Genomic DNA, 14,587 nt, shown 5'->3' with positions numbered 1-14,587 from the left:
GACTGTCACTGCAGACGGCCTCACATTTCCTCAGCGTTGTTAAAGGGTCCTGTAGATTTTTAGTAAATACTGTTCGTCTAAGGTAATTTTTGGAAAGGACATTCTAGAAAACTGTGTTTATTTTAGTACCAACATATTCCGTGCTTTAAATGGGCCGGTACTGAGTACAGGCACTCTTTTATTTTGAGGGGGAGAGTACTGACACTTCTCAGAAACAGGCATTTTTACATTTCAAACACTGCACATATTACAGTGCTCGATAAATTCATAAAACAAACACGCACGCACGCACACTCACTCACTCTGCGTGGCGACCAAAATCCCTAATGTTTTGTGCTTAAGAGCATATGGGGCATTCCGCCACAGCCAGGAGTGCATCCTTCTGGTGCAGCCCGTTGAGCGCCAGAGGATCACAATGGGGCACCACCTGCTGGTTGCGGGGCCCAAAGGGGCAGGTAGAGTTTAGGATGCGTGTTAAGAAGATGGAAACAGCACGTAGAAAAGCGCCCCGTCGAGGAGCTGAGATGGGCGGGGCACCGCAACCCCTCCCACCCCCAAACACCCACCGATCATTACCGAGAGACGTTCACGCGCCCTGGAGCCCACCGAGCCCGGGACAGGATTCCAGGTGCGCAGAGTATCCGAGCGCGAGACTGGGCTGTGCCAAGGTGGCACTGCCAGCACCGGTGCCAGTCTGCTGATGGAATATAAGCGTCGGAGCTGCGGACTGAGGTTTCAGTCCTCAAACTCTGCTGAGTAGAAGAAAACACAAACTCACAGAGACTCGTTCACGCGTTTTTATACCCCGCACATATTAATGTCTGCAATACCAGGTGTTGCTGCTGAGCAGCTCTACGGTACGCATTTTATCCACATGCTGAACAGACCTCATATCTGCGTGCGCGGTGGATAAAAGGTGTATGGTAGAGATTACGCTGCCTGCGCTACCTAAAATAAATTGGGTATAAACCGAAGCGCACATTATCAAATATGACCCAGTGGCATCAAATAACGAAGCGTTCGGCGATCCAGCTGCAGCAAGTGTTATCTTTCACTCACAAAGAAATGTAGCACTTTAAGTCTAAACACAAAGGAAAACAGCCTTGTGATTCTGGACTGTAACATGAGCGCAGCTCACATACACCTGGAACAAAAAGTGTTCTCCTGAGCCCGGGCTCTGGGAGGTCGCAAACGAGCCGGCAGCTGGCAGACCGTGTATGTGGGTGCACGTATTTACTCTGTATGTGCTTGTATTAGAATGAAACGTGGGCATTTTATGGGAGACGTGCGCACGATCCAGTCTAGCGCTACAATTGCAGTGGAGGGGAGGGATGTCGGGAGGTCTCGACACCTGTTCAGAGAGTATTTGTAATATTCAAATGCCTGGACTTTGGTTATTGGGGTCTAATAACTTGTATTCAGTAAATATTTTTGGATTAAAAAAACAAAAACCCTACGAACATCCTCGAAACGCTTTGCTCCACAAGCTGGCGCTTACTGTGGGGTAGAGGGCAAATACTGACGGGGTGGTAGGTTTCGGGGACACGAGCGCCGCCTTTCATATTGTGGCCGGGCTCACACGCCGCACCTGCTGCATTCTTATGTTTACTGCCCCCCTCCAGACTTAAGCAGCGTGGACTGTATGGGGAAGGAAACGTCATTTTTTCAGACCTTCTGTTTTTATTGAGATAACAAAATAAATGAACTATATTTCTCATGGTGGCTGGAGCTAGAGGCAATTGTTCTTGCCGGCAAGCACATTCTGCTGTTAAGGTCCGGGTCATACTTGGGGCGTAGCTTGCATTGGTGCAGCAGGTGTAGTGCACCGGGGCACACAGCTGGTGGGGCGGGAGGGGTGCATTCATGATACCGCCCATGGCACACTCCTCCAGAAGGTGCCCCCTTGAGATCAATGCCCTCCGAACAAGCTCACTGTCTTACATGGGCTCCAAGGGGTCTCCCTGTCATCTTCCGAAACGCAGCTCAACTCCGCTGATGTTAACAGGTGGCATCAAGTTAAAACAAGCCCGTTTGTTTACCCTTGTTGATTCCCGAACGGGGTGTCTGACCTGCACCTAACCTGCCGCGAGCATTATTATAAACTAAAAGCGTCTGTAGCGCTGCAAAGCCCCCACCCCCTTCCTGTTTGGGATCAGTTTGGACATTAGGCTGGCGGTTGAGCTGCCTGGCCCCTGGGGGCGTCGCACCTACCTGTCACCCCTGGCAGCAGCTTCCACCCCCTCCGGCAGGTGCTGCAGCGGGAGCGAGGGGCGGGCACGGCCCCTGGCCCAGGGCGGTCTCCGTCCCGCCCCCCAGACACCTTCCCGTCAGCGCCCCGCCCCCGCCGGGGATTGGCCGGCGCCTCGGGTTTAAGGAGGCCGGGCCGGGAGTGCAGGGTATGAACCGCGGCCCAGCCCCAGTCCGAGCTCAGTGCCAACCGTGCCCTCAGAGTACCCCCCAGAGCCATGAGCAGCCCCGATGCCGGCTACTCCAGCGACGACCAGCAGCAGGGACGGTGCTGCGCGGCGCCCCTGGGCATGATGCAGCCCGGGCACTGCCAGTGGGCACCCGACTCCATCACCCCCCCGGGGGACGGCAAGATGAAGGCAGAGGGCGGCCACCCCCGCGGCGCGGCGGCCGGAGGGTGCAAGGGCGAGCCCCGCATCCGCAGGCCCATGAACGCCTTCATGGTGTGGGCCAAGGACGAGCGCAAGCGGCTGGCGCAGCAGAACCCGGACCTGCACAACGCCGAGCTCAGCAAGATGCTAGGTAAGCGACCAGGCCGAGCCTTCGGGGTTACCGGGACAGTCCCTTTAATAACCCTGTCACGGCAAATTACGGACAATTTAAATTTATCACTTTCTGGAATTCAAAAAGTGTCGACTGAAAACGGAGCATTTCTAAGAAAGTAATTTAATTAATGTGCACGATATATAAAAGTTGTATTATATTTAGTGCCTTAGTTCTGGTTGTCGTTGGTGTTTCTGTTTTGAAGAGCGCTGTCATTTAACTTATTGCGCCCCTCAGCAGAGGCGACTTGCAGTTCTTCCACGGCTGCTGAATGTCCCTAGTTTTCTAAACCTGGTCACACTACGAAAAGTGCATAAGAGCGGGAGGGCTCCCGAGGGTCTCTGGGGCCGTGTGCTGCTGGAAGCAGGGCCCGTCTTGCTTTAGTCACTGGATGCCAAAGATCACACGTTACAGAAAAATGTTTATACTCGAGGACATTAGTAACAACAGCAATCATAATATTAATAATAATAATAAAAAATTGTCCCGGCAAACTTTGGCTGAATAAATTCCAAAAGGTTGATGACATGTACATGCCGGGAATGCGCCGCTCTTTGATATTTGTCTCGTAAAGTAGCTTTCATGTTTCTCGTGGATGTCTAATTAAATCGAACGAATAATGTTTTACCCTCAGTAGGCCTCTTGTTAATTCAAATATCAGTACTTCCATTAACAGCGCTCATGATGACATTAAGAGTCTTCAAGGCGCTTCCAGTCTAGATTTCAATCTCCCATTATCGCGCAACCGAATCTCCGCGGCCCCGCTAATGATGTTTACACTGAGTGTTGTGCCTGACGCTGAAAGTGCATAGACTGTATTTAAGATAAATGAACGACATTTGCATAGACTGTATTTAAGATAAATGAACGACATTTCCATAGCCCAGAGCGCCGCGCAGGCAGCCACCACTGCAGCGCCGCTGTCACCGCAGCTCTAAAGACATCCTTTTAAATGTTGCTAGATCGGATGCCGCAGATATATTAACTGTGTGCGCATGTACCTCCACTTTTAGTTATACTTACTGTCTTGGCGTATATTTATCCATCCCTAGAAGAAAGACAAGATGCGCGTTTACTTGCGCAAGTGGCGCATATTCATTGCAGGCAAAAAGACCTATTAAATCCCTTAATTGCTATGGTGCAGTAGGGGAATCACGTTTCTTTTTGTGGTGTACTTTCAACCTCTTAGCTATCAAAAGTGGTCAGGTCTCCAGGGTTGCAGGCGCTTTTCCAGTGATTTAAACGGGCAGACATTTCTAGTGGGAGGGTGCCAGCTCTGTATGACAGTGTGTGAGGATTCGTGCGCTTGTGTCTAGTGTAAAAACAACAATTGATGGACAGAATGCAGAACAATGTCATCCATTCACCCAGGTACAGAGATCTGGACCTAAATCCATCGTTTTTGTGTCTTTTGCTTGTGTTCAGCGTGTCAGGTGTGTGTGTGTGCGCGCGCGCGCTCAGGGCAACTGTACTCACCCGCTCTGTATGCCCTGCACGCACAGTGGTAAGAGGATGCTTGTGTTTACTTGTGTTAAGCGTGTCAGGTGTGTGTGCGCTCAGGGCACCTGTACTCACCCGCTCTGTATGCCCTGCACGCACAGTGGTATGAGGATGCTTGTGTTTACTTGTGTTAAGCGTGTCAGGTGTGTGTGCGCTCAGGGCACCTGTACTCACCCGCTCTCTCCTCTCTCTCTCCCCCCACAGGCAAGTCGTGGAAGGCCCTGACCCTGGCAGAGAAGCGGCCCTTCGTGGAGGAGGCCGAGCGGCTGCGGGTGCAGCACATGCAGGACCACCCCAACTACAAGTACCGGCCGCGCCGCCGCAAGCAGGTGAAGCGCGTGAAGCGCCCCGAGGCCGGCTTCCTGCACCTGCAGGACCCGCAGGGGGGCGGCGGCGAGGCCTACAGCGAGCCGCAGGGGTACCCGGCGCAGGCGGGCACGCTGCCGCACCTCGCCCACTACTACCGGGAGTGCCACTACGAGGGCTACCCGCTGCCACCCCAGGACTCTTCCCCAGCCCTCGACATGGGGGACCCGCACCCCGCCTACTACAATGCCCACCTGCAGGAGGAGTGCCAGGGGCTGCCCTACAGCTACCACCCCGACTACAGCGCCCCCCAGAGCCGGCACCTGGCCCAGGCCGAGCCCCTGGGGCACCTGGACTCTGCGCAGGGCGCGCAGACGCCCCCTCACATGTACTACGGACAGATGTACCCCTCGGGCCTGGGCGGCCGGCACCCGGACGAGCAGCCCTCGCCGCCACCCGAGCATCACCCGCTGAGCGCCCTGAGCCAGGCGCAGCAGGCCGAGCTGCTGGGGGAGGTGGACCGCACCGAGTTCGAGCAGTACCTGAGCTTCATGGGGTACCACGGCCACGAGGCCCACCTGCCCCCCGCGGACAACGGCCTCATCTCCTCGGTGCTCTCGGACGCCAGCACCGCGGTGTACTACTACAACTATCCCAGCGCCTGAGCGGCTCCGCATTTTATCCCCGCGACAGCCCCAGGCTAAGACTCCTCCATGAGAAATGCCCGTCGTGCTCTGGGATGCCAGCACTGCGAGATGCCACTACTACCACTCCAGACTCAGTGCTTGAGGGGACTCCGCATTTCATCCACAGCACCGACCACACATCAGGACAATCCAACCAGAACGTGTATGACACGTCAGACGACCCCGAACTCTTCCGCACAGAGGGTCGCTCTCAGACTTTACAAGAACTGCATGTCATTTATGACTTTCTAAATAATGAGTAGTTTGGGCGCTGTACTGTGGCTTTCTCTACAGTCCCGATCTCTGTTCGTCAGTCACCGGAGGCACATTGTGAATATGTCAGCTCAAAAAGTAATTTATTTTGACTCTTAAAGACAATGGACGCTGCAAGACGACATGGGCTCGTACATTGTCGGCCTGTGCGTTGTTAATAATGTATATTCAGATTATATCGGTTTTGTATTTGTATTTTGCACTTTTACAAATAAAACACTCAAAATGCAGATGTGTAGATGTGGCAGAGAGATCGCAGCAGACCATAAATGTCCCTGTTATCTCGTGTTGTCATTGGCTGAGGTGGGGGGGGGGGGGGGGGGGGGGTTGGGGAATCTACAAACGCAGGGTTGTAAGAAGTACAAGGTGCCGCAGCCGTTCAGTCACCCAGTGCTCCGTGAAGATGAAATAGTTGCACAAAGCCAGCAGACTGAACCACAACATGTGATATCGCCAACCACCCCCATCCGTCAGGAGAAGGTGCATTACAAGGGCGTAATTTAAAGGGGGCTGTTTGGGGTGTTACACTCCCCTAAACAAAGTATTCTGTAGTAAGTAGTTGGGTATAAGTGCTTGCAGTGGGTATGGCGAAGTGTCTGTCAGATTTCACCTGGGATTTTTACATGCCAACAGTGACAACAACACACACTCCTCTCTGTTTTGAAGACCTCAAAAATGTGAATTACTTTGAAAAATGTTGGTTTAAGAACCCTTTCACTGCCTCGTAAGACCCCCCAGCATGTACTGCTTAGCACATGATGTGTTTTACCAAAATGTCCCCGCGTGATTATTGGAAATCATATAGCTCGCAGTCCCCCAATCTTATTGACGAAGCTATGCCCCTGGGTGTATACACAACAGAGCCAAACTTTATTCCCAAGCGTCTGTGCGCGCCCCCGGGGGCGCGCGCTCCTGTGCCTGGTGTGCTGCGGGGGCGTAAATAAAGAGCGCTGCTGACGAGGTCACGGAGACAGGCAAGTGTGCGTGTGTGGGACAGGCGCAGCACAGCTCGTGTTGGTAGAGTATGATAACATGTATATCCTTCTGTTCGGTATCTAGCGCAAAAGAATGCCATGTCAGTCCATCGAAGTATCTATCTCAAAATAATGTCCTGTCAGTTTTTCTCAAAATAAGATCCTATCCATCTATCTCAAAATAGTCCATCGAAATATCTATCTCAAAATAATGTCACAACCATCTATCTATCTCAAAATAATGTCCTATCTATCTATCTCAAAATAATGCCCTGTCAGTTTTTCTCAAAATAAGATCCTATCCATCTATCTCAAAATAGTCCATCGAAATATCTGTCTCAAAATAATGTCCTATCATCTATCTCAAAATAAAGCCACGTCAGTCCATCGAAATATCTATCTCAAAATAATGTCACAACCCTCTATCTATCTCAAAATAATTCCCTGACAGTCCATCTAAATATCTGTCTCAAAATAATGTCCTATCATCTATCTCAAAATAAAGCCACGTCAGTCCATCGAAATATCTATCTCAAAATAATGTCCTATCCATCTATCTCAAAAGAATGCCCTGTCAGTCTATCGAAATGTCTATCTCAAAATAAAGCCCTGTCAGTCCATCGAAATGTCTATCTCAAAAGAATGCTCTGTCAGTCTATCTATATAACTCAAAGTAATTATCTAGCTGTCTGTCAGTCTATTAAAATAATCTATCAATGAGTATCTATATAAAAATAATAATCTATCTAAAAATATCTCCCTCAAAAATGTTTTTCTAAAGATAGATTTCTCTATCTATTTATCTAAAGACATATATTCAAAAACGATCTATCTCGAAAATATGTTGCTCTATCTAAAAACGATGATCTATCGATCGCAAAATTATCTATCTTTCTAAAAAAAAAACATCAATTTATCTCAAAATATCTAGTTATAATATCTATTTATCTACAAATGATCGATCCGTCATTTCCGTCTGTATCTCCGTTTATTAATTGATGGGATAAGTGAGATACACTTTGCATTGTGTCTGTGCTCGGCGCCACAGCGCGGCTGCTGCAGCCACCGCCGCCGGGGGCTGCTCCCTCGCTATAGGTAACACAACACATCTCTCACTTTGCGTTACCTGCTCACAGCTGCACCGATGCACAAGAACGGGTTCACAGACCGCGTACCCAGTCCCTTTCATGTACCCCGCTCCGTCCCCTGTGAATAGTGAACCGTTCTCTGTTCCGGGATGAATTGTTCACTTTACATAGTAGCGCTTTATCCTCGAACCTGCCCGCCCTGGACAGGTCTAGGGTTCTAGATGTATGAATCCAGCCAGAGCCAGGCCCCGGTCGGAGCTGAGACGGGGAGTGAAGCCCCAGGCCCGGATGGATGCTCGCTTTGATTGAACCATCTCTCGAAGGCGCCTGATCTGATTGTCGGTGTGATTTCCGAGTCCGTCCTTGCCTGTCTTTCTTTCCTGGAACCCGAGCCTTTCCCTGTGTGTATGTTTGTTGGGGGGAAAGGGGGGGGGTAGGTAGCCCAGTCACACACCCAGTCGTGTTAGTGTTACAGTTCTGCGGCAGCCCCAGGCCGGCAGTCCCCATAGATCTATCCCATCCTCCCCATGTGCACTTATTTCCTCTGTCTTCCCGCACACCGGGGTCAGGGTTCAACGCACCGGTCCACGCCCGGCCCACATCAAGCGCCGTGAAGCCTCCATGCAGAGGCAGTTGGTACATTTCCACAGGTTCACATCCTGTGGCAGGCACAGAGGCCGACAGATCCTATATATAGCTCCAGGTGTGATGCTGCTCCCGAAGGTTCAATCCCCGTCAGGGGCCTGCAAGTGCACGCCAGCGGCTTTCAAACTTATCTGCAGCTCACCGCATGCCTCGGCGGCGAGCGTTTAACTCACTCAATTATAAAGACGTCTTTCAGTACACTCGCTTAAAAAATGAAACGTGGGCGGCTCAAAATGTCCCCCAAAAATATTACAAAAATTGGACTGGGTCTGTTGGTTCCACTAAAGGGTACGTGAAATTATGAATCAAGTTAGCGGGCCAATCTGCCAGTTTCCTGCACCGTTTTTGTCTCTTCTCTCATTATGAGCTTCGCTCCAGGCCACGTGAAATAAATAAAAAGAGCCCTGCACAAATGGAGAAAACACATCGTGAAACAGCCCAAATTGTATTCGAAATCTTTTGCCGGTCAATTATTTCACAACCATTAACATTATTTAAGAAAACTACACGGCGAATAATAGTTTGTTAAAAGAGAAAAACATAAATTTAAGTTTAAACACAAGAAACATAGCTCGATTGTTTTTTTTTCTCCAAACTTAACCCAGTGCAAATTTGTATATCTACTAAGGACTAAAGAAAAGATTACCACTCACGTTTAGTTTCTGTTGTATACAAAGAGAAAACCAACTGAAAGGGGTAATTCTGTATTTTTACATCAATGCAACATTTCTGTCCAGCAAAAGCGCAACACCACGCCCCTCCACTATGTGGCCTCTCACCTGAAACCACCGTTCGGTTGATCTCAGTGCGCCCAGTAAAACAAAGTTTCACACGTGGAATCCTAATCAAATACAACCAACGTTTGTAATCCCCTCAGGGGAAATCTAATCGGGCCCTGCCCGGGCAGCGGGAGCCGCTGGTGAGTGTGTGTTTACTGTGCGCTAATCTCATCCCCGGCGCAATCCGGGCGTCTCTGCCCGCAGGGCGCGGACCACTGACTCGCCTCAGGCTCCCGCAAGAGCGCGGGCGACTCTGCACTGCCCGGACTCCACCCGCAGGGCACAGGCACCGGCTCACTACAGCCGCAGGGCACAGGCTCCGGCTCACTACAGCCACCGGCTCACTACAGCCACCGGCTCACTACAGCCACCGGCTCACCACAGCCGCAGGACGCAGCCACCGGCTCACTACAGCCACCGGCTCACTACAGCCACCGGCTCACTACAGCCACCGGCTCACTACAGCCACCGGCTCACCACAGCCGCAGGACGCAGCCACTGGCTCACTACAGCCGCAGGGCACAGGCACAGGCACCGGCTCACTACAGCCACCGGCTCACCACAGCCGCAGGACGCAGCCACTGGCTCACTACAGCCACAGGGCAGAGCCACCGGCTCACTACAGCCGCAGGGCACAGCCACCGGCTCACTACAGCCGCAGGGCACAGCCACCGGCTCACTACAGCCGCAGGGCACAGCCACCGGCTCACTACAGCCGCAGGGCACAGCCACCGGCTCACTACAGCCGCAGGGCACAGCCACCGGCTCACTACAGCCACAGGGCACAGCCACCGGCTCACTACAGCCGCAGGGCACAGCTACTTGCTCACTACATCCGCAGGGCACAGCCACCGGGTCACTACACCCGCAGGGTACAGCTACTGGCTCACTACAGCAACAGGGGCACTACAGCCGCAGCGTTCAGCCAATCAGCTCACTACGGGCTCCACAGTCGGCCAGCAGTGTTGCCAGATTTTTTCACAACTTTCAAGCCCAAAAGCAACGAAACGGTAGCCCAAAGTAGCAAAAAGTAGCCCAATTTTGCCACTCCATTAACTTACGTGTAGCTTGACTACAACATTCACAAATATACTTCTATTTCAAGGATTATATGTTTACCTCCCACATTAATCAGATAACTTACATTTTGTACACTGAAATCAAAGTTGGTCTGTCAGGAAAACTGTCACTCACTTGATATCTCATGGTGTGGAGCAAGCCGGCCCAAAATATTCTGGGTTCAATTTGGGGGACTGCAAGTGCGGAAACGTTCTTCTTGGGAAAGGTGCTCTTCAGCTTGCATACTCACGTCAGGCCCCCAGAATAACGGTAATATAGGCCAATGCTTCATGTTTTTTCACACTTGTTTGAATTCTCCCAAAGCAATGCTAAACATCTCTTTACATATGCAAATTATGTATGTTTTGTACTTTTTGGTACTCATCAGAAGAGAGCAGTTCGGGGCATGGGGTGCAGGGCTTGCTGCTTGATGTTCCCATGAGCTGATACCTGATAAAGTGCATTTTGCAGACTCACACAAGCGCCATCTCCTGTTTTTTGCCAGGCAACAGCATGGCGGATCATTGTTCAGACAGTGGAACAGGCCCGGCTCCAGGAATTTTTATTTGGGTGAGCCAAGGGTGCATTTGGGTGGGCCACAGGGGCTCGATTTGTCGCATATATTTCTGGGCAGGCCTGCTTCAAGGCCCTCCTTTATCTCTTCTTAGTCTTGCAAGGCCCAGTAAAATGCACTCTTTTCCAAATCTCTTTCTAAATGTTATCACCCTCAAAAAGTATTGTTTCCATGTAATGTTCCTTTGATGGGAAGAGGAGGTTTCTGAGGTGGGATGATCAGGCAAGTGACACTTCTCGGGCTCCCTCTGTGCGAGCCTTCAGGGAGAATCCCTCTTTATTAATACCTCCAACTGATCACAGACTCTGCAACATACTCCCTTACAGGCTTGAATATCCACTACTCCTCAGCAGTGCACCTTATCTCACAGCTGACCTTAGGCCCCAGCCCCATATCAGGCACCATCGGTCTCCACTTTTTATTTTGCCCGGTAAAAAAATTAGGAAAATCACCTTCAAACTTAAAACATTGAATATAGCAGTAAATATAATTAGCACACACTTTAAAGTATGTTCCACAGTAGCACTTATGACCAGACTGCTAATTAAATAAACAAAAACAGAAAGGCCATGACAGGGCCGGCTTTAGCGCTGATGCAAAAGTCTTTTTTGGCGCCGCACCATTAACCTCTTTCTCCGTAAATACCTTTACTACCACCTTCCAACAGTGCCCCTCATCCCTCCATTAGCCGCCCTATTTACCTCCTCCTCGGATTTCCTCACTGCCTCACATCACAAGTGTCCCTCATATCCCCATAGCCCCTGCCCTTCATGACCTCCTCCTTGAAGACCAGTACCCCTTATCTCTGTAGCCCCTCCCCCATGACCTCCTCGTCTGACTCCCTCACTACCACCCTCCACCAGTGCCCCTCATCTCTCCCTAGCTCCCCCTCCACCCCATCACCTCTTCCTCGGATTCCCTCACTGTCATCCTCCACCAGTGCCCCTCATCGCTCCATAACCCCTCCCACTACCTCCTCCTCGGATTCCCTCACTGCCACCCTCCAACAGTGCCCCTCATCTTTACGTAGCCCCTCTCTCATATGCATTTCATTTGTTGTATAGCGCTACTCATATCAGTGTAGTGTGTGTCAGTACTTTACATCACACACACATTATACCGAGACAATGAATCATACAAGTATGTAAATCAGCCTATAGGGAATGTTACTTAAGCAAATGAGGATTACAAGGTGTATGAATCACGTCATCCATAATGGTGGGCAGTATATTTTAAAAGGGTTTGGTATGGGGAAACACAACCTTAAGATTTAAAGAGTATCCCATGGGGGTCAGATTTACTGATAAAAATGTATATCTGCCCAAACACATTCATTTTAGCAACATTAGAATAATGAAAGACTGAGGAAGTTCTAACTATATCACAAAACAAAAAAAGCAAAGTCCTAACTATACCATTCATGTTTGTAGGCAGCTCTTCGATGACAGTTCATAGGTCACTGTCCTATGATACGATTGTAACTTCTGAACTCCAAGTAAGACAAGGATCTCTTTGACAAAGGCAGTAACCCACTGAGCTATCCACATAAAATACAGTTCATCTGCATTTAAAACTACTAACAGACAAATGATTGCTCTCCAGCAGGATCATTAATCACCAGCGTTATCTGGGCATTTTGTATCGTCTTATTGTTGTCCTGCATTGGCCGCAATATTGATAACATTGTTTAAATGAAGAGCACACAAAGTATGTGTCCTGCTGGGCCTGTGCAGATTTTAAAAAGAAAAAAATGTAGTAACAAGTTATCTTACCTACTCCATTAGTCAAACTTTGTGTCACAGCCTGATGTGATAAGCCCCTGCAGGGGTTAGGAAAGGTGACTAAGAATTAGCAAACTTCTTTTCTCTTGTGCTGCATAGAAAAAGAAATATCCACGCAGTAGGATAGTAGACAAAGGTTACCAAAGGTTACCGACATCAAAGAAAGGATTTGTCACCTTTCACCATACAGAGATGAAGGGTGAAAAAATAAACAAAGCCTCATTAACATGTTAATGGTCTTTAAAGACCTGTGAAGTACTCGGGTGGGGGGCTGCGATAATCTCTAATACTGTCTCTGTGTGCGCGCCCGGAAATCTGTCTCGGCCCGGGCTGACACACACGACCTGTGCGTTGCACTCCTGCCCTCCAGCCCTCACTGCTGAGGGCCAAGTCTCCTGTTTGGGTGGGCCAGGCTCATGTTTGGGTGGGCCTGGCCCACCCGGCCCACCCGCTAGAACCGGGCCTGCAGTGGAAAGTTCAATTGTGCCAAAGAGTTCTTCTGGGCCAGGCACTGGCAAGATAAGCAGCATCCCATAGTCTGGCAGTGGCATGGTGAAGGCTAGCAGCATCTCAGTCTGTGGTTCTGCCAAGATTAACAGCATCCTTCGGGGTCTGGCAGTGGCAGGTTGAGGTGGGCAAAATTGTTCTGACTGGTAAAGGTGCACAAACGGCTTCTTCTGGGCCATGAACTGCCATGATTAGTAGCATCCCATAGTCTGGCAGTGGTACTGCCAAGATTAGCAGCATCCTTCTGGGTCTGGCAGTGGCACTGCCATAAATAGAAGCATCCTTCAGGGACTGGCAGTGCCAGGTTGAGGTGTGGAAAGTGCTCCAGGCAGTGCCGAATGTAGCAGCATCCTTCAGGGTTTGGCAGTGGCAGGTTGAGGTGGGCAAAATTGTTCTGACTGGTTAAGGTGCACTAACTTCTTCTTCTGGGCCAGGCACTGCCAAGATTACCAGCATCATAGTCTGGCAGTGGCACTGCCAAGAATAGCAGCATGTTAAGACAGTAAAACAATTAATTGTAGATACAGCTGTTGAACTTTGCTAGCAAATCCGGCGAGGGCTTGAACGAAGAGGAATTAAGACCAATGCGCTTTAGTCCAAATTTTATGTTGAGTATATTTGATAGCAGTTTCAGACCCATTCGGTTACGGTTCTCATTTTTAAGCAGGGTCATTTGTGAGAACACTCGTTCCACTTGTGCATTTGATATGGTTAGGGTCAGAAGTTTAATGGCCCCCATGGCCAACTCCTGAAACCGATGATTCCCAGCTGCATTCTCTATAATTCAATACTTCAATCCAGAAGGATTCCATGCCTGAAGAGGTATTGAATGAACATGAAGTCACTGTTCGCCACTGCGATTCTAATATGTGTGTTGGGTCTGCAAAACACTCTTTTGGCAAGTCAGTAACCAGAGGTTTAGAATCTGAAAGCACATTTTGGGGCTTCAGAAGCTCCAAATGTCTTAGGAGGCTCAGCGAATCTGGCAAGCGCATCTGATACTCTGCTGCCAGAACTTTAACAAAGTCTGTGCACCGTTTTTCTATGCAGTCCTTGGCAGCATCAGGCTGTTTGCTTTCTTGGAGCTTTTTACGGAAGTCAAGGCCAAGGTCAGCATCCTCCTGCCCAAGATAAATGGCACTACTTTGAAGATCCAAATTACACAATTGCTTCTCACTATTGGTACTGAAGACACTGGGCTTTACAATTCTTCTCATAGTGAACCTATATAAAGTTTTCACATCCCGGAATATGTGGAGGACATCACCAGGTTCAAGCTGAAATGCTTTGTTCACTACCTTAATTTCTAGCAACATAGGTTTGAGGAAAATAAGATAGAGATAATTTGTCTCGTCATTGTACATTTCTTGCAGCATTCTAGCTGCATAGCAATGTTCTACGTATGATGCGTTGCAAAAGTGCAGCTTTAGAGCATCATACTGCTCCAGAAAACGCTCCACACAATCCGCCATGATAAGCCACAGCGTTTCACATGGCGAAATAAGCTTCAATGGCATTCCTCCATCCAGAGTTTGATATAAATCTCTGTAGACTGCCTGGCGCTTTGGAGAATGTGCAAACCAGTTGTAGGTTTCTCTCACCATGAACTCCACATTGCTGGGCAA

The 14,587-nt window shown here is 49.6% G+C and overlaps 1 protein-coding gene and 1 pseudogene across 1 annotated transcript; one reads left to right on the top strand and one right to left on the bottom strand.

Annotated features, from left to right (window-relative positions):
- The first annotated feature begins 2,445 nt into the window (after window positions 1-2,445).
- Window positions 2,446-5,324, top strand: LOC144827281 (transcription factor Sox-17-alpha-A-like). The gene is made up of 2 exons (XM_078685655.1): window positions 2,446-2,769; window positions 4,495-5,324. Exons 1-2 carry the CDS (start codon window positions 2,466-2,468, stop codon window positions 5,259-5,261), a joined length of 1,071 nt encoding a protein of 356 aa, XP_078541781.1. The 5' UTR covers window positions 2,446-2,465; the 3' UTR covers window positions 5,262-5,324.
- An 8,149-nt stretch (window positions 5,325-13,473) lies between these two features.
- Window positions 13,474-14,587, bottom strand: part of LOC144828047 (uncharacterized) — a 1,909-nt pseudogene continuing 795 nt past the window's right edge.

Source organism: Lissotriton helveticus, chromosome 4_1, assembly GCF_964261635.1.
Source record: "Lissotriton helveticus chromosome 4_1, aLisHel1.1, whole genome shotgun sequence".
In the NCBI taxonomy this organism is placed as follows: domain Eukaryota; kingdom Metazoa; phylum Chordata; class Amphibia; order Caudata; family Salamandridae; genus Lissotriton; species Lissotriton helveticus.
Note: the sequence above shows the minus strand (reverse complement) of the source record. Positions and strands in the feature narration are given on the sequence as shown.

Excerpts from the sequence above, each read along its gene's own strand:
- LOC144827281 (XM_078685655.1), top strand. The coding sequence starts at position 2,466 with ATGAGCAGCCCCGATGCCGGCTACTCCAGCGACGACCAGCAGCAGGGA. Across the intron at positions 2,770-4,494 it reads CGAGCTCAGCAAGATGCTAG|GCAAGTCGTGGAAGGCCCTG; the intron begins GTAAGCGACCAG and ends CTCCCCCCACAG.